General features: G+C 45.1%; 2 protein-coding genes across 4 annotated transcripts in view; both read left to right on the top strand.

Moving 5' to 3' along the window:
- GSPT1 (G1 to S phase transition 1) overlaps positions 1–8,870 on the top strand; it is a 34,740-nt gene extending 25,870 nt beyond the window's left edge. For all 3 annotated transcript variants that reach the window (XM_049638261.1, XM_049638260.1, XM_049638259.1), the window contains exons 10-15: positions 260–353; positions 1,357–1,437; positions 5,194–5,367; positions 6,243–6,332; positions 6,511–6,679; positions 8,376–8,870. In XM_049638261.1, coding sequence (XP_049494218.1) covers positions 260–353; positions 1,357–1,437; positions 5,194–5,367; positions 6,243–6,332; positions 6,511–6,679; positions 8,376–8,428 — 661 coding nt within the window. In that variant the 3' untranslated portion in view covers positions 8,429–8,870. The remainder of the gene's footprint in view (positions 1–259; positions 354–1,356; positions 1,438–5,193; positions 5,368–6,242; positions 6,333–6,510; positions 6,680–8,375) is intronic.
- An 8,726-nt stretch (positions 8,871–17,596) lies between these two features.
- Positions 17,597–23,104, top strand: part of RSL1D1 (ribosomal L1 domain containing 1) — an 8,797-nt gene continuing 3,289 nt past the window's right edge. Inside the window, exons 1-7 of the mRNA XM_049638262.1 lie at positions 17,597–17,749; positions 18,445–18,584; positions 19,873–20,011; positions 20,664–20,812; positions 20,902–21,003; positions 22,132–22,225; positions 22,313–22,438. Of these exons, the coding sequence (XP_049494219.1) occupies positions 17,651–17,749; positions 18,445–18,584; positions 19,873–20,011; positions 20,664–20,812; positions 20,902–21,003; positions 22,132–22,225; positions 22,313–22,438 (849 nt within the window). The 5' untranslated portion in view covers positions 17,597–17,650. The remainder of the gene's footprint in view (positions 17,750–18,444; positions 18,585–19,872; positions 20,012–20,663; positions 20,813–20,901; positions 21,004–22,131; positions 22,226–22,312; positions 22,439–23,104) is intronic.

The following is a 23,104-nucleotide window of genomic DNA, read 5'->3' as shown; positions in this document are numbered from 1 at the left end:
TAAGTTTATGAGGAAGCTTTTTTATTATATTTATATAATATTTATTATAATATATTCTATATTATAGAGCTATTTATTTTTTTCGTTTTCTGAAGAATGAAGGAAATGAACTGGATAATAAATTGGTTGAATGAGCGAGTACGTGGGTAGAATGGAAGTATTGTTAGAACTGTTTTTTGTATAAAGTTACAGTCCTGTAATTTCTTAAAATTTTAATACTTATGTTGCTGCTCTTTAATGGATATTATTATGTTTTCAGTGGTTTGCCATTTATTCCGTATTTGGATAATTTGCCAAACTTCAATAGATCAGTTGATGGACCAATCAGGCTGCCAATTGTGGATAAGTACAAGGTACCCTGAATGTTCAAGAAATTGGGTTTTATGGGAGGTGAAATCATTGTTTTGTGTTTTACATTATGAAACAGTCCTGATAATTAACAACATAGCATAGATGTCTCTCTTTTTTATTGTTTTTAATGTTTATTTCTTTTTTTTGAGAGGGAGTGAGGGAAGGGCAGAGAGAGAGAGGCAGACACCGAATCCAAAGCGGGATCCAGGCTCCAAGCTGGGAGCGTAGAGCCCAACATGGGACTCAAACCAATGAACTGTGAGATCATGACCTGAGCCCAAGTCGGAGGCTTAACTGACTGAGCCACCCAGGCGCCCCTGGAGGTCTTCCTTAGTGGCCATATGTTGTTTCGTGATATAGATGGATCGCAATTTAATCAGCCAGCCTACTTCATTTAAGCTGTTCCCCACTAAGCCAATCATTTTTTAGAGAGAAAGTCATACAAGGAAAAACTGCTGGAGGCAGAGGATTTACACGTTACGGTTGATGGATACTGACCAGTAGCTTTCCAGATACTGGGAGCAGAGTACGTGAGTGCTGGTCGGACCGCAGCCTCAGCAACGCGCTTTTGAAGTTTTATCAATGTCATGCTTTGCCCTCCTCAAATACTTCATTCTGTCAGTAGCTCCATGCTACATTTTTTGAATGAGTATTTTTCTAATTTTTTATATGAGGAAGCAGGCTCAGATTTTCAGAGAATCGGAGTGAATTGAAACAAATAATTCAGATCTTCACGTGTAAAATTCTGTGCTGTTTCCAGTAGCGTGCTTTTTTAGATGTCAGGCATCCTTCTTAGTGTTACCACTGTACATGTGCCGATGACAAACAATATGGAGTATTTGTTACCTGTCCCGTGTTTAAGATTAGTCCTAAGCATTCTGCCACTTGAGCTATAGATTTTCTTTTATGAGTAAGTCCCATAAGATTTCACTTGGGGTTGTTGAACTGTTGTAGAATAGTAATAAAAGTCTGCAACTCCGTGTTTTTAATTTCAAATTTAAACAGGATATGGGCACCGTGGTCCTGGGAAAGCTGGAATCAGGATCTATTTGTAAAGGCCAGCAGCTTGTGATGATGCCAAACAAGGTAAGAATTAGTAATGGTCTTATTTGGATTTCGTCTTGAAAACAGTAGCAAGGAGCTAGAACTTTTAAAAAAAATTAGGGATTTCCGTTAAAAGAAAACTTTTAAAATCCATGACTACATTTTATTAACGTCACGTGCACAGTTTACTACAGAGTAAGTGGTATTACGGTGACCCAGTGACAGATGGGGAGGGGCCAGCACCATGTTAGAGCTAAAAGGTTTATCAAGACAGCTCTGCCTCTGTTCTTTCACAAGAGGCGGGTAGGGGTCTGGAGTGGTTAAGTGACTTGTTGCTCTTAACACATTGGGTCATCGAGCAAGCCAGGGATGAAAAGTCAGGTTTAACCATGGTATCATTGGCCTTTTTTTTTTTTTTTCTTTTTGTACATAGTTACGTTGGATACTATAAAATAACGTATCCCATCTGTGTTCCTTACCTGTTTTTAGAGAAGAGGGTTTGCCTTAATCATAAATGAGTCTCGTGTGAATTCTTTCTTCCTGTTGTTCTGTAAGTTGTTTACTGTTGGAGAGGGTTTCATTCAAGCACGCAGAACCCCCATGAATTCTTCCTTTGTGTTACGTCTGACTGCTCAGTTGCTGATAATGACAGACATGTAACTAAGGAACTGTTACCTGCCTCCCCGAGTGGCCTTCTCTCCCAGCTCCAAAGATGTTTGTGTAGGAAAGTAGGCCTGAGCCGTCAGAACCTCCAAATAGAGATTTTGTTGGGTTTAAGGGAGAATTTCTTCACCATGCTTATTCTAGGCACAGTGAATTAGGAAAAGTATCCCTTGCCACTGTAATGTTTAGGTATAATTGGCGCCTTACAAATTGTACTTTGAGGTTTCTTGATACCTTATGCATTGGAGACTGGAGTAGCCTCTCCTGGTCTCTTTTTACCAAGGTATTTATCGCCGCAGTTGAATGTCAGGGACAGCGAATGAAAATAGTGCTCATTGTAAATCCGTAGAGCAGTCACAGGAGTAGTTTGGTCGTGGTGATGGAAGGCAGATTGGTGGTTCCAAGAGGTGAGGGGACAGAGAATGGGGAGTGACTGGTTAATGAAAGGCACGGTTGCCTTTTGGGGTGATGAAGATGTTCTGGAACTAGATAACTGGTGATGGTTGTACAATATTGTGAAATGCCAAGTGGCTGCCCCTGAATTGTACAATGGAAAGTGGCTGAAAAAGGTAAACTTCAGGAGTGTGCCACCACAACAGAGAGAAAAGTACAGTCTGCTGTGAGCAAGTGACCTAGTGCCAGGCCCTAGCCGTTGGGGAGGCGTCCTCGTAGGCCCGTTAGAGCTGCTTGCTGGGCAGGTCGCTGTAGCAGGGCTGTGGCCGTTAGGGAAGCCTTAAAAACTCCGTTCGCTTTAGTCCTGCTGAGTCTCCGTGGAACAGAGTTCAATATTTTAAAAGACACAGATGCCTATCTTACATTAAAAAATTAATGGGGAGGTAACCTCCGAAATGGGAGAAAGTAATTGTATATCATTAATCTGAGACGGGGTTAAATCCAGAATATATCAAGAACTACGGGGTGCCTGCCTGGTTGGCTCAGTTGGTTGAGTGTCCAACTCTTGATTTTGGCTCAGGCCCTGATCCCAGGATCATGGGATCGAGCCCCAGGTTGGGTTCCTCACTGAGCTTGGAGCCTGCGGAAGATTCTCTCCGTCTCCTTCTGTCCCCTCCCCTGCTCACGCTCTGCTGTCTCTCAAAATTAAAAAAAAAAAAACAAACAAAAAACCCAAGTCCTCAAAAAAAAAAAAATAATCGACTAAACAATGAGCAGGGGTCTTACACCTGTCTCCGAAGATGTGCAGCTGGTCAGCAGGCACCTGAAAAAGATCTCAGCGTCTCTGATCATCAGGGGAATGCAAATCGGAACCACAGCGAGACGGCGCCTCGCACCCGTCAGGATGGCCACCGTCAAAACCCCAAATAGCAGATGTCGGTGAGGGTGTGGAGAAATTGGAAAACCCTCGTACGCTGTTGGCGAGAATGTAAGCGTGCACAGCGGCTATGCCAAAACATAACGATGTTTGCTCCACATTTTAAAAATAGAATAATTACACGATTCAGCAGTTCCACTTCAGGACATGTGCCCGAAAGAAAGGAAGGCAGACCTCGAAGAACCAAGAACCGATATCCACGGCACCACTTACAAAAGCTGAAATGGAGAAGCAGCCGATCATGGCCATTGACCGATGAGGAGACAAACGAAACGTCTGTACGTACAATGGACTGTCATTCAGCTTTTCTGACATAGGCTTACAGCATGGATGAGCCTCAGGGGCCTTGTGCCAAGTGAATGGATAAATGATGTATGATTCCACTTAGGTGAGGTATTTAGAGCAGACAATCCTTAGTGCCTTTTTTTTTTTCCTTACTTTTTGAGAGTCCGCACAAGCAGGGGAGGGGCAGGGAGAGGGGGACAGAGGATCCCAAGCAACCTTTGTGCTGACAGGTAGACAGCAGCAAGCCCAATGTGGGGCCCGAACTCAGGAACCATGAGATCGTGGCTATAACTGAAGTCGGGCACTTAACCGACTGAGCCGCCCAGGTGCCCCTTACCTTTCATAAACCAAGAGAATTTGTTGGCCTCTGTCTTAATTTTTGAAACTGGATTAATTTAAAGATTGGACTGGCTTCATTGCGTTAAGCCGTAGAAGAGCGTGTTTGGGAGAGGGATTGTCCCGCTGGATTATTGGACAGAAAGTAGCAGACAGTACTTGTTAGTTTGTGTACGGTCGGACTGCTGGTTTCTGCCCCTTTGTCCTGTTACCGTAAAGACTTTAGCTAATAAATCTGGCTCCATCTCACTTCTTGGAAGGAATTTCGACAGCTGTCAAAAAGGTCTAAGCTGCCTTCTGGGAAAGGAGAGCGTTTTGGGTCGGGGAGGGGAGACTGGAGTTCAGCCCGCCGTGGAGGGGAAGAGTGCATTCTGGATTCGCCGCCCCTTACCTGCCGTCACCAGGTTGTTTTGTTTTGGGGTATGTGTTTTAAAAAGACGAATTCTCTCCAGGGGCAGAGACGGAGTAAAGTAAGGCAACGCTTGTGGGTATTGCTTTTCCCACTTTTTCCCACCGGTATGCTCTTTTTTAAATAACTGGTAAGAGATGGCAGTTTTACCATTCGTGACATTTGGTACATTCACAGCTGTCACCGCTGTCAAGTTCCAGAACGTTTTCACCATCCCAGAAGGAAATCCTGTACCCATTAGTCGGTATTCTTTTTTTTAATGTATGTAGTTTTAATGTTTATTGTCGAGATAGAGCGGGGGAGGGGCAGAGAGAGAGCGAGACAGAAGATCCAAACAGGCTCTGCGTTGAGACCGCAGCCCGATGCGGGGCTCCTCGAACTCCTGAATCGTGAGATCGTGACCTGAGCCGACGTCAGACGCTTAACTGACTGAGCCTCCCAGGTGCCCCTAGTGACTGTTCTTTCAAAGCTTAATTGTTCAGAAAACTTTGGAGACGTACACTCTTCAGATATTTGGGGTTGAGAGGTAGTAGAAACGGTGTCCTTTGAAATCCTAGAATGTAATCATCGTAATAAAAATGACGTTCATCAAATTCAAATCCAGATGTTAGATTCAGTGTTAATAAACGTTCTGGCTCATCCACGATTTGCAGGAAAATGGCTTGAAGGGACCATTCGGATCACGTTACATTCTGCCGTGCAGCACGTGTGTCCGAAAACCTCCAGTTTGGGGTTTATTTGCATGTGTTTTTTTTTGTTTTGGTTTTTTTTCAAGCACAACGTGGAAGTTCTTGGAATCCTTTCCGATGACGTAGAAACTGATTCTGTAGCCCCAGGTGAAAACCTCAAAATCCGACTGAAAGGAATTGAAGAGGAAGAGATTCTCCCAGGATTCATCCTTTGTGACCCTAATAATCTTTGTCATTCTGGACGCACATTTGATGCCCAGGTAGACTAGTCATTGTAATTGCCTTAGCAGTCTTCACCCTCCATGTGCAATTAGAATGTAAATGCTCTTTGCCTGATCACTGGTGACCCTCCATCGTGTGTAGCAGGGGAATGAGATAGGGGAGGTCATACATACATATCACGGCCACCGCGATGTGTCACACACACCCGGTCTTCAAGAGGTGGTATTCTTCGGAAGTTCCTTTTTAGTTTTGGTCACCTGTTGGTAAGAAGTATTACGACTTAACATTTTGCTCAGAGCGTCTTTCCCTTGAGGAGACCACAGCCACCTTGGAAATGAGGCTGTGTCTGTTTCTTCAGAGTAAGTCCCCTTCCAGACACGAAGACACAGGGTGTCCGTGTTCTTAGCTACGTGACCTCCCCACAGGGATGACGGAGCACGACTGGCGTAGCTCACAGAATTTTCGAGTTCTGTCACGAGCTCCTGTGACTAGGCAGGATAGGTTTTGATGCTGGGTACGGGGCTGTTTACTTCTGCTGGGCCTTAGTCATTGCGAATTGGATAAAACTGTGAAGTTCACAGCTGGAACAAAACAAATGAGAACCAGCTGTAGTGCCAGTGAGTTCCTTCACTCCTCGGGGAGGAGATGGCTTGGAGAGACAGGCTTCTTAGGGCAGTCTGCCTGCTGGGTTTCTAAAGTCGGGCTGTGGCCTAGAAGATGGGCAGGGGAAGCATCTCTGCGGTCACGCTTGGATGTCAGGCCGCTTGACCCAGCACTTCTAACTCAAAAATAAGTTCAGTTGGTCACCTGCCGAGATGGTGAGTTCCACGTTCCGGTGGTACGAAGTGGCTCTGCGGGACGGTCAGGTCTGTTTCACCCCAGGGATAAAGATGTGCATTGTTTTGTTTGACAGATAGTGATCATAGAGCACAAGTCCATCATCTGCCCGGGCTATAACGCGGTGCTGCACATTCACACCTGCATTGAGGAAGTCGAAATAACAGTGAGTCGCGATTCTTAGGTCATTAAGAGCACCGGGGGCTTTGTTGGTGTATGGGTTCGGAGACCGTCTCATCTCGATCATTTTGGATCGGCACCAGTGAGGCACTCGTATCTGCACTCCTTGTCTTAAAGGTTCTTTCACTCGGCACCGTTGTGACCTCCTCCTTTTTCTTGGACAGGCCTTAATTTGCTTGGTAGACAAAAAATCAGGAGAGAAAAGTAAGACCCGACCCCGTTTCGTGAAACAAGATCAAGTATGCATCGCTCGCTTAAGGACGGCGGGAACCATCTGCCTTGAGACCTTCAAAGACTTCCCTCAGATGGGGCGCTTTACCTTAAGGGATGAGGGTAAGAGTACCGCACGCATCACGAGTTTGTAGAAAACTTGGGTGCATGTTTTGTGACAGATTCCTGTAACGTTTTATGAGCGGAGGGAATTGAACAGCAGACCGAATCGGCCGTGCATTTTAGCAGTATATGCTGTAGTTGTAAGAATCTTAATTTTGATCTCTTGCAAGGAGTGGGCTTTGAGAGTTAGTTTATTTACTAAACAAGACGTTCTCTGAGGAAATCCTTTGTACCGTGAGTGATTAAAGCCCATCCTGGAGGGCTTAACCCTGGAAGGCACATTTTTTTTTTGCCATATGAGCCTCTGCAGTAAAACCTTGTCATTTCTGTGGTCAGAAGACATTTGAAAATCAAGTCTGATAAAACATTCACTACATGGATATGGGGGGGGGGGATAAAAGGGATACAGAAGCTGATGGTTTTTTAGCACCTAATTTTTACAGAGGTTTAGTAGCGTTTTTATGTGAGTGTTGGTGTCCTTCTGCCTACTTCTCAGTGAATCTGAACAACTGTGCTTTTCCTGTCTTGTGGCCGTGGAAGTCCTTGGTAGCATGAAAACACAGCAGCTCTTAGTAAATGGCTCCCTGTGGCTTATTAGTATTTCTGACTTAGGTAACTAAGTTTAAGACGGTGGAAAACCTTACATAAAACACTGTGGTTCAGCTGAGATACAGAATCGGCAGCTCAGTTAGTCCCGGTTCTGTTCGACAGAAAACGATGTGTCTCCTGCGTGTCAGCAGCTGTGCAGAGCACGGGGAACACAGTGTGTCCAGTTCCTGAACCTTCCTTCAGAGAAATCTGTACGGAGACTGGCTCCATTTTATTTTAAAGTCTGTATCTGGTACTAGTGAAGCTGGTCACTGGGTTTGTCCTGTTCACATAACAAAATGAGAACCTTAGTTGCCGGTTAGAACCTGATAAAAATCAGTCGGCCAGAAGAAAGTAACCTAGCAAAAGTGTTTAACCCCAGAGTTACTTGTTTTCCTAAGGAGGTGCTTGGCTTTTAGGTTCTTCACGTGACCTGATGGGATTCGAACCTCTTAAAATAGGACTGAGAACCCCTCTTAACAGCATTATTGAGAGAATTTATATACGTTGAAATTAACTTGTTTTCAGTGTACAATTTCATGAATTTTTGTGGGTTTACAGGGTGTACAGTCATGACCACATTCTGATTTGGGAATATTCACAACATCTTAAAAAAAACAAAACAGCCCTTACACCTGTTTACGGTCGCTTGGTATTCCTCTTCCCGGCCAACCACAAATCTTCCCCTCTCTGCCTTTTTTGGACATGCCATATAAACAGAACCATACACTTTGTGGTCTTCAGTATCTAGTTTATTTTGCTTGGCACGTTTTTGAGGTTCGGCTCCGTTAGGACACGTATGTAATTCATTCCTTTTTATTGCCAAATACTATGCCATGGTACAGGCGCTCCACAGTGTACTTGTCCACACACGGGTTTGTGATAACAGGAAATGTAGTTTCTTTTCGGCTCCCCCCCACCCTCCAAAGATCCACTTACTGAGACGACCTGATGAGAAATCACACCTTTGGTGGTAAAGCCAGTCAGAAATTTGCACTATGAAAAATAGTTTTATGTTTTACAGTAATCAGCTTTAATACCTCACATAGCTTTGCTGTTAACTACTGAAAAGGGTTTTTGTTTGTGTTTCTTTAAATTTCATTTCTAGGTAAAACCATTGCAATTGGAAAAGTTCTGAAACTGGTTCCAGAGAAAGACTAAGCATTTTCTTGATGACCCTGCACAGTACTGTGAGGAAAATTGACTGCAAAAGCCTACTTCACACCGCCTTCTCTCATTTTCTGCCCATTGACAAACTTCTCCCCATATTTTGCAAAGACGAAATTCACAGCAAAAGTCCACATAATGTCAGCTTTCTCATATTGAGAGCTCTGCTATGCCACTGTTGAATTTTCCCCCAGGTTTTTTTTCCCCTCCCCTCCCAAACTCTGCTTCCTTGGACAGATTTGGCAATAGCTTTGTAAGTGATGTGGACATAATTGCCTACAATAATGAAAACTTACCGGAATTTTTTTATTTTTCATCTTCCCCTTAGACCTACTTAGTCTTTTTCCCCCAGGCAGATCATTCTGAGTGTGCGAGTGTGTGTGCACATGTTACAGAGACAACTACCATGTTAATAAAATATTCAATTTGAAATCCTTTTCGGTATTTGAATTGCTTTTGAATAATATTTTTTATCTGGATGTAACACTGTTGCATTAGCTTTTTAACTTACCAAGTAACTGAGTACATTTTATTGCTTGGACTTTTCTAAACTCCTTCCCCTATCCACTACTTTAAATGAGGCATTTACAAACGATGTTCGTGTTTGTATTAAAGGAAAGAACTCGTTGGACCCCTCCTTTTGATGGCTAATGCATACATACAGTTAAACGCCTTTATGCGACGGTGACGCTGCTTTCGTAGGTCTGTCCCTTACGTTCTGCCAGTTTGTATTTTAACACGACTTCTTAAACACAGTAAGTTGTCTTAAAGTTAAAGAACAGCATACTGTCGTTTTTATAAGTAAAGCATAATGAAATTGTACCCCTACGGAAAATTCCATTCACTCGTTAAATTAGCGGAATTTGCAATAAAGACAGCATGTTGAGACCTGGCAAAAAATGCCTCCTTTAGTATTTATAAGAGCTGCATGCATCTAGTATGAAAACCCGTATCAGTCGCAAGTGCCACTTCTACGAACGACACCGTTTACTATCTGTGTCGGTAATTTTAAAGGCTGGATGATCCTTGCTGGCGAAAGCTGCATCTCGTCCAGCAACTAAATGAACACCTATTTAGAGCCACCCGAATCTGCACGGACGGAAGTTAGCAGTGATCAGTGGAATCAAGCACAGTATCGACATTTTTCTATTATTTGAAACTGTTTTCTTAAATAGAAAGCTGAAATTTGCTAACCTGTAATTTGGAAGAGCCACACTGAAGCATTGTGGGGGTTTTTAGATGGAAGGCTGACTTTCGACTGCAGCTGTCGTGACTTTGAAATTTTTAACGAGAGTAAGTGGGAAATGGAAGAGCCGCTTTCTGCGTTTCCTGGGAAGCCCCCCACCCCCCAACCAACGCCCTTGATTTTCAGTGTTGCCGTTTGTCAAAGACCTGACCTCTTTTAGACTGTGGTTTATCTCGAAATAAGATACTTTGTAATTGTGTATTTAATGTAGTGTGCCCTGTAATCTTCCTCAGAAAAGAAAAGCCTAGTCAGACTGCATTTCCAGTCACAAAATATAAAACTTAATCTAATTCTGTTCTCTTAACTTTCGAATTACCATGCATTTCATGAACGAGGCTGTACCTTAGGGACGGAGCAAAGCTCTTGCCCTAAAGCTCCCTAGAACCATACTCGTGGCTATTAAAGTGCATGAAATTTAGCTAAATTTTACTATGTCTGCAAATCTCTGGGCTTTTATTTTTCGGGGAAATAGGGGAGGTCTAATCCGTACTTAACTTTTTTGTACTTCCAAGGTAATAGGAACAGAATAGCAGTTGCCTAGATTTTAATGAATCTTTAAACGCATAAGAGTTGTTGAAATTATTTCCAAAACTAGATTTCCATTTTTAAACTGAACTCATTTTTGAAAACCAGTTCTGTTTGCTATTACAACATTTACACTTCTAGAATATCAGGCACACGTTGCCAAGACTCTGCCGCAAGACGAACGGATGCCGGCTGTGAAAGGCCTACGTCTCAAAAAGAAAAGATCACGAAGATAAGTCAAATGACGAAAGAAAGATCTCACCGGATTCGTTTTACATTTGTGCAAATAATCAGATGCTTTAAAAGAAACCTCGCTGTTTAATTTAACCACCACCTTACGTTCTGTGGGCTTTGAAGTTCTTTGGGAAGTGCGCGCGCGTCGAAGAGCACTGATAGATTTTAAACTCCTGGTGACCCTGGCCGGTGACCTGGTTGGGGAAATGCAGCGTGTGAAGGGAGCTGGCCGTGGGCGATGCCGGGCCCTTCCAAAGCAGTTCAGATTCCTGTGCTGCCGTTCTGTTCTCTGCAAGCGCACGTGTGCTGCTGTGGCTGACGGTGCAAACGCAGGGTAGCTGACCGCAGACGAGGGTGATACAGACTGAAACAGTTTGTTCTCTGGCTTTGGCGTAGATACGTTAGAATCACAACTTTCTTTGCATTTCTTTGCATTCATGTTCTGGATACAACTTTCATGCTTGATTATTCATAGTTTTTTAAATTAATGAATTTAAGACAAGAAAGCTATCCTTGAAATGAACATCTTAAGTAACTGCCATTTTCCACCCTTGACTGCGGGAGAGGGGTAAATCTAGCATCTGTTTCTTGTCTTTAATTTGCCAAAAAGGACTTGTCCAGCGAAAGTCCACGTAAAACCAAACCCAAAGAGTCGGACCGAGCAGCTGTCGCCATAAAACGAGGTGACAGAGAGTAAAGTGTTCTTGAATAATGAAGCCCATGCGTATTTCTTCGTTTGGAACTGAAAGTCTTGAAATCTGTGATACCCGGATATCAGACCTTTGTAAGTTGTGAAAATACAGGTGGTTCGCCATAACGAGTGGTAATTCACACTGGTCACGAGAACGGCTTTTCCGGGATGCAATGGACTTTGAAGGGGCTGATGCGCTTGGACCGTGACGGAAGTGCTGCGGGATATTTGGGGTCATACTTTCCATCAGATGTGGTTTTGCGACCCAAGAACAAGGCGAGCCTGCGCTCAAACGCTGCTTCCGTGATGAACTCTTGACAAAACCCCGCTAGACTCCCTGGCATCTTCGGGAACACTAGTCCCCGGCTGTCACCGCTCCGCGGTCTGTGAGGACGGTCCCACGGGGCAGCGTTTCAGCTGCCCTCCTTGCTGTCAGCCTTCCTCACGGCCCCGCCACTGCGTCCCTGGTGGCTTCGCTGCCTTGGGGAGGGACTTCAGGTAGTCGAGGGGCAGATCGTTCTTAGGACCGCTCTGACCATCCGGCGACTTTGAAACCTTTAAAACCCTTTGTGAACATTCTAGTTTGCTGCACTAGAGCGGACTGTTGAACGATCCGATGTTCTGGACAGGGTTGGCCTACCTTCTCAGAGAAACTGTGCTAGTAATCCTCTCACAGACGTGCGTGAGGCAGACGGCAGTCAGCAGGATTTAGGGGACGATATTCTGTCTCCAAATGCCATGGCTTCTATTTCCTCAAGCTCCTTTCTCAGTGACCCTAGCACGATGCCGTCTAATACGTCCACGCTTTGTTTCTTCAGAGATCGCCGTGGCAGCCGCTTGGTAAATAAATAAATGTAATTTCACATGCACAACTCAGACGACTTCTTGGTAGGTTTCAATTTAGCCGTCAGTTGGTTAGATTAGATTTCCTAGTGAGTGGAATCGGAACTGTTTTTATTTGCCTCAAGACAGTTCAATGGATTCCATTTGAACCAATTTACTGCCAGAATTCAGGTCAGGTAGGTTTGGTTCAACCTGTGATGGTTTGGGCTCTAGGGTACTGTTGACTTTTGGTATCCTAGAACATACTGAGACTTCCCTTCAGTCAGTACGCTATTTCACATACCTCTAATCCAATGCTTCCTTGAAACAGTAATATGCTAGCCGAGCCAATTACTAAGGAATGTTCTCAGCACCTGGAGGTTGGGGAGTGGACAGGAGAACCTGGTACGTTCTCCAGCGTCAGGGAAAAGCGGATAGGCACCACGTCCGATGAGGCGGAATTTTGCAAGCAGCCGTTGGAATGGGAACTGTCTTTTCTACCTTGCCACACACGCCACTGTGCCCTTTAAAACCTACCACTGGAAACCTCAGGTCTGTGGCCAGCCAAGGTGGAAGGACGTTTCGTGCTTCCCGAGGCTCCGCACGTCCCCCCGAGTCCCTGCTGCCTCCTTCCCGCTGCCCGGGGCTCCCGCGCTCCTCAGGGGACCATCCACATGCTTGAGGTGCACCTGCGCTCTGAGCCCAAGGTCTGCGTTTTAGGGACCCCCCCTGGGCTCTCAGAAATGGACCCCCCTGAGTTGACAAGTTTCTTCTGTTCTAAAGGAAATGGGGATCTCTCTCAGGCCAGGATTTAGCGACTAGGTTTTACTAAACAGCATAGGACAATACCTAGCTCTCATTTTTTAAAAAAAAAGCCAGAGAATTCAAGGGAACGGAGTAGTAGGTCTGCTGGGGTTTTTAACCTGATTCCAAAGCGTGGCAGAATGCTCTCTAGGTAGGAACGGTGGGAATCCAAGGTAGAGAGACCTTTTTCTTATGATTTGTAGCTACCTACTGTGCCTGACTTGATGCCTGTGTGAGGATTAAGCCCCTAGTCGCTCTTGCAATTATTCAAATGACTGAAGTTAAAAAAAAAAATTGCTTTTGTAATAACAATAAAGATTGTCATCTTCCCTTTTGAAGGATTTGTGTGTGTGTTTACAGTTGCCTATCCTGTCATACCCTGTGTGTTTCTGTCCCTTCTTCACATCGTTTCTTCCTGCCTCAGGGCCTGGAACTATCTAGCAGCAGATGTGGACGGGTCCCCTCAGCTCTTTGACGGAGGAACTTGCACATGTGTGGTCTGCTTGCACATGGTAAGCAAAGGCCTCTGTATGGCCCACGTGACTGAGTCTTAACAGCCATGTAGGAAGTCCGAGGTGCCTAATCATAAATATCACAGTACATGGTTTTTAAATGAACAGAGTTGGGGAGCCATCAGGGATCCCGTCACAAGTACGAACCTCTATGTTCAGGATGTTTAGTAACAATCAAGAAAGGAAGGGCCCGGAGAGAAGAAATTAATGGTAGAGAGGCAGTAAACACAGTGGTTCGGGGGATGGCAACAGTATGTTCCTGCATATTCCTTTGTCTCTGTGAGACCGAATGAGTTCTTGCTTAAACAATCTTAGGTGACAGGTTTTGGGAATCGGTCTGCAGTACAGGTGTTTGGCATGAATGAGTCTTAAAGGCTTGCTATTAAAGCTTGCTCTTAAAGGAGGGGTTCATATTAGGAAAGTTCTAACTAAGTGGCTTGTGAGTAACCACAGGGGTCAACACATTTCTACTCTTCAGGGACAGGATCACCATCCCCGCACGGCAAACCCTGTGGCCTAAACGTGTCTGGGCATCCAACCACTCATGGGCACTGGACTGCGGCATGTAAAGACTGACCGGAGAGAATTCTAGATCTCCTGGCCCATGGAAGTGGTTTCAGAGACACCCGTTCTATCGATGCGTCTTAAAGCAGAGATAGAGCACCAATACCTTGGACTCGGTAGCTTTGTAGTGAAGAAGTAGAGAGATCTAGGATAAATGATGGCCAGGTTACAATAAAAGACGTTTAAAGTTTTCCGAATTTAAAAAGACCTGAAAAAACCCCACAAAACGGCAGTTTCTTTGACCGTGGGAAAAACCAGGTTCTGGAAGATACTTTCTCTTTAACCTCTATAGTGACAAGCTCATCTATTTTAAGTCTCTGACCATTTATGGCCATTGTGACCATACATGACGAATTTGGAAAGTCCTGTACTGCAGTGGTACGTGTTTTTGTTTCCTTACATTCATCCTGTAAATCCAGTCTAGAAAGTGAAATTTGTGTTACCATGAATATGTATTTCCTTTAAATTCTTTCTGAAGGCTCTTTGTGCCCAAATTCCTTGCATGAAATATTTTCCTGTTTTCTGCTAGAAATAGTTAAAACAAGGAAACAAAAACCTCGGAACTGACAAGTGTGCTGTTACTCAATTACTAATTTTTTATAAGACCGTATATATTTTTTTAAAGTAGGCTCCACACCCAACTGGGGGTTGGTCTCATGAACCAGAGATTAAGAGTGGCATGCTCTCCCGACTGAGCCAGCCAGGCACCCCATCAAGTACTATTTTTTATGATATGATCCTTCTGTTAAGGGTGCCTGGGTCGCTCAGTCAGTTGAGCATCTGACTCGATTTCAGCTCAGGTCCTGATCCCAGGGTCGTGGGATCAAGCTCCATGTTGGGCTCTGTGCTGAGCATGTATACTGCTGGGGATTCTGTCTCCCCTCTTCTGCCCCCTTCCCCCTCTCTTGCTCTAAGATAAAAAAAAAAATGAGGCAAGAACTTTTCCCCCTCTCACTGTGCACTGGGTCCCATTTAATGTTCGTTGCACATTTTCTTAACCCATCTTAACTTTGATCTCTTAAACGTTTCACTTCAGTGCCCAAATAAAGAAGCAGTAAAAGTAGTTCAAAGTTAATGATTTGAGTTTTAATTTTAAAGCATTTTTACGAAAAAAGTTTCTTTCTCTGGTTTAAGAGTGAGGCTACTGATTATCTAAGTCTACTGGTAAAAGTTTAGCTAGAGAGGGAATGGGAAAAATTACATATTTAACCTATTTTGCATTCTTTATTGTGTGATTATATTTAGATTGAGATTTACTATGGTGATTTAACCCCTTTTAATTGAAGTAGTCAAGTCTTTCTTTACATTTATTTTTGAGGCAGAGAGAGACTGTATGAGCAGGGGAGGGGAGAGAGGGAGACACAGAATCTGAAGCAGGCTCCAGGCTGTAGGCTGTCAGCACAGAGCGCGACATGGGGCTCAAACCCACAAACTGCAAGATCATGACCTGAGCTGAAGTCAGATGCTTAACCGACTGAGCCACCTAGGTGCCCCGAAGTATTCAAGTATTTTGTGTTGGCTTGTAGATTTCACAAATTACTTAGAATAAAAGCAATCTGTCCATTACCAAGCTTTGTTATTTCCCCGGGAAATACACTAAATTTTCGGAAAAAGAAATTTTTGAAAGAATTAGACTCTTAGGAGTTAATTACCATTTGTAAAGAAGGTCCAGCAGACAGAACTTATGTACAAGAGGAATTTTTTATTAAGGTAAAATGTGTATACAGTGGAATATATATAACTTTACAATGAGTTTGTCCAGTCTATACAATTATGTAGACACCCACATCAACCCAGAGAACATTTCCATCACTGAAGTTCCTTTCAGCCCCCTTCCAGTTCGTTCCTCCTGCCAAGGGGGATCACTGTTCTGCCGTGTTAGTTTTGCCTGGTTTTGAACTCCACATAAATGGAAATCACGAGGCCCTCAACTGTCTCATGTTGTGTGTATCAGCAGTTTATTCCCTATTGCCAACCAACGTTTTATATTATGAATATCCCAGAATTTTTTATCCTTCCTTGAAAGGAGATTTAATTTTGTTTCCCAATTAAGATTCTGTCATGTTGGTTGCAAATACAGCCTTCTCTGAATTATCATTAGAAATGCAAATAAGTAAACCAGACAGAGAAGTTTCATCTTTTCTGTTTATCTGATTTTATTAAAGCTATTATCAAACACAGACAGACCATTTAGTATTCCTAAAAGGTGGTGAAATAACATGAGCTCCCTTCTGATCTCTCTGTCAATCTTTTAAAATGTTTATTTATTGTAGACCGAGCATAAGTGGAGGAGGGGCAGAGAAACAGGGAGGCACAAAATCTGAAGCAGGCTCTAGGCTCTGAGCTGTCAGTACAGAACCCGACTTCGGGCTAGAACTCACCAACCATGAGATCATGACCTGGGCGAAAGTCGGATGCTTAACGGACTGAGCCACCCAGGTGCCCCCGTGAATCATTTTTTAAATCACAATCCGGCAATTGAACAATCTTGTATGTATAGTTTTCTCCAAGGTACAGACAAGCCCTCAGCCTTGGAAATGCATTAGTTCCCAAACCTACCATTCTAGCCCCATCTCCCATCCCTCCCCTCTGCACAGCCCTTCTCCAGCCTCTTAATACCACCTGCAAACATCACTCTGCTCCTGTACCTGAATTCATGCCTTTCCTCTGGTCTAGAAATCTGGCTCGCAAACTTGAATTCAAACGACACATGTGACATCCCTAATGCTGCTCTCAGAATACCAGAAAACGCTGATACACGAGGCCTAACGTAACAACTCCTAATACTGTGCTAAAACGAATTCCATCTTACACAACATTCTAGAATAGACAAATACGAGTGGGTATCAATGATTTAAGAACATTTCCTCTACAAGCTGATGACGGACAAAGTCACTATCAGGGACCAGCAGCAGAACATGCCTTCTTCCACCTTTGCAATATGGAAGGCGGGTTTTTTGGGAAGCAACAGACATGGAAAGCCCCCTACTCCCATTCTTTCATCTCTCAAAAATGCCCAAAGCTGGTTGCAAAAAGACTAAAACCATCCCGCACGTTCACCAAAACCTCCTAAATAAACTGTTTATTCACATGGGCAGTTTTTAAAAATGAGGCAGGGCATGAGGTAGCGGCACAGACAGCCTCCAAGAAATAAGCATTCGGAGGGAAAGGCAACGTGCAGAACAAAGAATGGGTCTACGAGGCTACGATTTGTTTAAAAAAAAAAAAAGGGATTAAGTTTAAACCCATCATCCATGAAGAAGAAAAAGAAACAGTCGTTTCTAGACGTGCCTAGGAACATCCCCGCAAGGCTCCAGAACAGGGAACAGCGGCCACCACTGGGGCTGCGGAGAGGCGGGGGACTCTACCTTCTGCGGCCGCGGGTGGTCCAGCCCGCACGCTTCCGCGTACCTGCGCTGACCTCCCGCCTTTCTGGGAGCCGAGACCCAGGAGAGACCGGCGCTGGCTCACGACTCGCGCCCCCACCGCGCCGGCCTCCCACGGGGCGGCGGCGGCGGGGCAGGTGGGCGGCGGGCCAGGCCTCCTCCCCCAGTTCCAGGCGCTCGCTCGAGTCGCTCGGTACGGAATGAGAGCCAGGTGTCACCGAGGCCGCTCCCGCGCTTGACGACGGAGACTCGGACAGCCGGCGCAGCCGCCAAACGTCGCGGGTGCGACATCCCCGGGCCTGACCCCGCGCTCCCGGACGTGACATCAGGGCCCGTCCCGCCCCCCAACTTCCGGCTGCGGGCCTGGGCTCGCGCGTGCGCACAGGGAGCCCTGCCGGTACCGCGCGAGCGTCTGCACGAGGTGGGAACGAAATGGAGGGTTCGGCTTCCACCCCACCCTCCTCCTCAACCGCGGCCTCAGCCACCGCTCCAGAGACCCCTGCCTCCCTGGATCAGCTGGACCAAGGGCAGGTGAGTGGTCCCGTGGGGAGGGGGGCTGGGAGGCGGGGCGCCAGGCCGGGCCCCTGGCCCTCGCCGACGTCCCCGGAGCTTTGGGAAGAGGGTCGCCGTGTCGCGTCGCGCTCAGCCGGCCCGCTCCTCCTGCTCTCGGGGAGGCGCTCGCCGCCCCCAGCCCTGCGGCCTGGCCCTCCAGGTGGATGCAGGTACAGCCTGGGGTTCCGGCGTGAGATCCACCCGGCTCTGTTCCCCTACCCTTTGACTTTGGCAGATCGGGTAATTTTGCAAGCCTCCGTAACCTTGGGTTTAAAGAAAGTGTCTCTGCTGGTCTCGGTCAGGTCCCTGGCATAAAGTAATGGCCCCAGTATACGGTAGTTGCGTGTTGCCCTTTTCCTGGCATTGCCGCCTTCGCCATCCAGTTCCCGGGAAGCATGTTCCCACCTGGCGCGATAGTCGCCTTAACGTGGAAGAAAGAGGCTCTTTTCTGTAGACGGGTGCTGAGTGGATCCTTAGGTGGTTTCTGATGAGTCTGACATTCCTCTGATCCCAAATTGCAGGATCCTGATAGAGATGGTTATGGAGGTTGCCCATTAAAATAGAATTTGAGGAGGAAAAAAAAAAAAAAAGGAAAAATAGACGCTAGGAGGGGGCAAATGCTAAATCATAAATCAGATTGCCAATGAATTTGTTCGTGTATCTCCACGTTGCAGATAAGAAAGGCAGTGGAAGCTCTGTTGGCACATTCCAAGTCCAGGAAAAACGCGAATGGATTGCTTCTGAATGAGAATGAAAATTTCTTTTTAATGGTGGTGTTATGGAAGATTCCAAGTAAAGAACTGAGGGTCAGATTGTAAGTTCTGATTTTCTGCCTTTGCCTCTGTTACCCGCTTGGTCGTTCTGCGTGTCTGTAACCATCGCCCTTTTGTTTCTAGTGGACATTTTGCAAATTCAAAATAAAAATATGAGTTGAAATGTGTAATTGTGCCTTAAAAAAAAAAAAGAATTCACACATGCTTAAATTGTCTAAAAATGTCACCAGTTTTCTGGGGATTGATGCACAGTTCTGTTGAATCTGAAACCTGGGTTTAGAATAAATTAATACAGCTTTTGTATTTGTATACATTCTGTTATCTTTCCATGTCATGTTAGTTTCAAGCTAAACTCCTGAGGTCCCCGATTCGCTCCTACATGCAGAGATGGTTACAGACTTGGCAGTGAGCTCCTTCTGGAAAACAAATCTATGGTGATCACACATTCTTCTTGGTCTAGGACTTTTAGGTCAGAGAACCCTTCTCTGCAGAGTTGCCAGACTTAGCAAATAAAAATAGAAGTAATTTTTTTGTATAAGTAGGTCCCATGTAATATTTGGGACATAATTATACTAAAATATATATATATATATATATATATATATGTATATAACATATCCTGTGTTCTCTCTGGCACCCCTGCCTCTGTGGGGTCCTTTTGTCTCCTGTCAAAAAAAAAAACATAAGTTTTCTGGTCCTTGTTGGTTTGTTCAGCCTTTTTTTTTTTTTTTTTTTTTTTTAAAGTTTATTTCAGGGGAAGGGCAGAGAGGGAGAGAGAATCCCAAGCAGGCTCCCGTGCTGAGGTCGACAAGGGGCTCAATCTCACGAATCATGAGATCAGGACCTGAGCTGAGATCAAAAGTCAGTTGCTCAACCGACTGAGCCACCCAGGCGTCCCTTCTATTCAGCTCTTAAGGGTTTATGGAATCCAGGGTTTTCTGTAGGGTGAAGTTCTGAAGCAGAACTATCCTCATGAAACCAGGTTGTTCACATTTTAGAACACATGCATTTGTAGCATCGTATAAAATAATGATAACTGCGTGTGCGCTGTCTTGGGTATCTTTGATTATATGTTAAGTCTGGTTATATCTCAAATATTAATTGATATTTTGGATGCTGGGTATTTGTGATGATTTACTTGAATCTTAAATCTGTCCAGACTGCTGAAAACTAGATGTATTTTTAAATGTTCTTGGTAGAGTATTTGCTTAGACAGCATGAATGAAGTTTGTTGAAGTGACTGAATTTATTGTGTATTCTAGGAGTAGAAACGTATATTTTGTCTGTCATAATGCTTTATCCCTCACTTCCTTCTCATGTATTTTGCAGGTCCTTGCCTCATGGTATTCGATCAGATTTAACAGATATTTGTTTACTTACCAAGGACGAACCCAATTTAACTCCTGAAAAGACAGAACGGTTTTACAAGAAGCTTTTGAACAAACATGGAATTAAAACCATTTCTCAGGTCAGGAGTGGTTAATATTTTCAGGGCAATGAAAAGATCTGATTCCCTCTTTTGACTGAAGTGCTAGATCGTATATTCTTGCACTACCTTATAATCTAGTATTTCTTTCCTAGGGATTTTAGTTTTTGTTTTTTTTAGTTTTTAAGGATTTTGTTCTTCAGCAATCTCTGTACCCAACATGGGGCTTGAACCTATAACCCCGAGATCAGGAGTTGCCCGCTTCACTGACTGAGCCTGCCAGGTGCCCCTGGGAATTTAAGTTTTAATTTAATTTTTTCTTTTCGGTTCTCACTGGCTTTGGTAGGACGGCTTCATCTTCTCTGTGATGGATGAGCTGTTGAGGTTTCTTGACCCCAGAGCTCACAGGTACAGCAGCACCTTTATTATCTTGAAGACTTCACAGAAGACTTCTCCGTTAGGTCACTGTCGTGGCTTGTAGTCACCGGTGTCCTTTCTTGACGTGGGTCCCAGCCCATTTGTGCCTCCATCGGTGAGCCCAGCTCCCGGCACGTCGCGGGTTCTCGCCGCAGGTTTACTGAACTGTGTGGCTCTAGGACGATTTAAGATCCAGACCCAAGTTACCGCTTGAGTGTTTCTTCTTCTTGTTCAAGTCCCTAACTTTTGGGGTTTTTCCTCTTCCTTATGTTTCTAGATCATCCCTCTGCGAACTTTAAAGAAGGAATACAAACCCTATGAAGCCAAGCTTCGCCTGCTGGGCAGCTTTGACTTCTTCCTCACTGATGCGAGAATCCGGCGGCTCCTGCCGTCCCACCTGGGGAGACACTTCTATCACAGAAAGAAGTAGGTTGCTTCGCAGTGGCCGCGTCTGAGCCCCGTGGACATCATCCGTGTGCGTGCACTGTGCTCCAAGCGCCTGCCTGTCGTTACAGGGTTCCCGTTCCTGTAAACCTTCTGGCCAAGAATTTATCCAAGGAGATCAACACCTGTATAGGCGGGACTGTCTTGAACATCTCAAAAAGTGGTTCTTGCAGGTAGGGAAGAGGTGTTCGCGTGTGCCTGTTTAGTCTCCTGTTCACTCGGTAATAATTTTGTAAGCTGTTTCTTACGAGATCGTGTGAATGAAAACCAGATCCTTCTATTGAAACTAAAGTCCATCCCTGCCAAGCATGTCATTCTCTGGAAGCAGCTGCCCCTTAGAGCTTTCCACAGTGATGCAAATGGTCTCTATCAGTGTTCTCTATATAGGACTGAGGGTATACAGAATATATATAGAGAGAGAATCACAAGCAGGCCTCGCACTGACAGCACAGAGCCCAATACTGAGCTCATACTCCTGAACCGTGAGCTCATGAACTGAAATCGGAGTCAGAGGCTTAACTGACTGAGCCACCCAGGCGCGCCCCCCCCCCCTTTTAAAAATGTTTATTTTTTATTTTTAGAAGTATTTAGTTTTTGAGAGAGAGTGAGCGAGCGCCCATGCACACAAGCCGGGAAGGGTCAGACAGAGGGGGAGAGAGAATCCCAAGCAGCCTCTGCACTGTCAGTGTAGAGCTGGACACGGGGCTCGAACTCACGAACTGTGAGATCATGACCTGAGCCCAAGCCAAAAGTCAGACGCTTAACTGACTGAGCCACCCAGGTGACCTTAAATAAACATTTGTTTATTCATTTTGAGAGCATGCCCGTGTGCGCACAAGCATGGGGCAGGGCAGAGAGAGAGAGCAAGAGAGAGAATCTAAAATCTGTTGAAACCCTAAAGATTATAATGTTTCTACCTTACATTTCTTTTTAGGATTGTGTATTTAGATTTCTCATATACCTGCCTGTGCTGCATCTTGAAAAACAAAAAATTTTTTTCATATATTTTTCTAATGTTCATTTATTATTGAGAGAATGAGAGATTGAGCACACAAGCAGGGAGGGACAGAGAGAGGGAGAGGGGGGCGGGGGGAGGAATCCGAAGCAGGCTCCAGGCGTTGAGCTGTCAGCACACAGCCCGACACGGGGCCCGAACTCAAGGACTGTGAGATCATGACCTGAGTCCAAGTCAGACACTTAACCGACTGAGCCACCCAGGCTCCCCGAGAAACAAATCACTATTATTGCTTAAACAACTTATTCTTAAAAACCTTCTTGTCTGCCGCCGTGTTACATTTCAGTACCATCCGCGTTGGTCACACGGGAATGGAGGTCCAGCACATCATCGATAACATCATCGCAGTCACGAAGAGGCTTTCCCAGAAGCTGCCAGAGGTGCGGTCTTAACAGGTGCAGCAGTCGGTGGTTCGCGCAGGAGAAACGGGACGTGGACCGACAGTGTCGTTCTTGTCTCTGTTGCAGAAGTGGGAGAGCGTGAAGCTCCTGTATGTGAAAACCGAGAGGTCCGCTTCGCTTCCCATCTTTTCCTCGTTTGTCAGCTGTCAGGGCGAAGCCAAAGGAGTGCGCACTCCTAGTCAGAAGAAGAAGGTGAGTCGAACTTGAAACACCAGGTGCGCTTCCTCGCAGGCGTGATCGTGGCCCAAGGAGAGCGGGTTCCGTTCCTGCCTGACCTTCCACGGTTTCCAGGGCTCGTGCTTTTAGGTGCCTTGTTCCCCCTTTCCTCCGAGATCACTTCATGGTGGTGTGAATGAAGTATATTGAGGTATGATGTAAATATCTTGTGTTCGTTGATCATTTTTGGTTTCCCTTGAGTGGGGTGAGTCAGCTCGGTAGGGGCCTGTGTAGCGGCAGGAGGAGCTGAAAGAAAACCAAAATCGAGCGTGTTAAGAACTTTCCTGTGGGCAGCATTGACGATTGCGTGAGGCTAACAGATACCCGTCAGTTTGGGTCTGTAGGCTTTTAGTGCTATCGGTAGAACGAGAGAAAATTATTTTGCTATTTTTGCTCTGTTTTGGACTAGTCTCCTAGTTTGGTGACGCTTTTTTTTTTTTTTTTTTTTTTTTAATGTTTATTTATGTTAGAGACCGAGTGAGTGGTGGAGAGCAGAGAGAGAGGGAGACACGGAATCTGAAGCAGGTTCCAGGCTCTGAGCTGTCAGCATAGAGCCCGATGCGGGGCTCGAACTCACAAACCACGAGATCATGACCTGAGCCGAAGTCAGATGCTTAACCGACTAAGCCACCCAGGCGCCCC

Source organism: Panthera uncia, chromosome E3, assembly GCF_023721935.1.
Source record: "Panthera uncia isolate 11264 chromosome E3, Puncia_PCG_1.0, whole genome shotgun sequence".
Classification (NCBI taxonomy): domain Eukaryota; kingdom Metazoa; phylum Chordata; class Mammalia; order Carnivora; family Felidae; genus Panthera; species Panthera uncia.
Note: the sequence above shows the minus strand (reverse complement) of the source record. Positions and strands in the feature narration are given on the sequence as shown.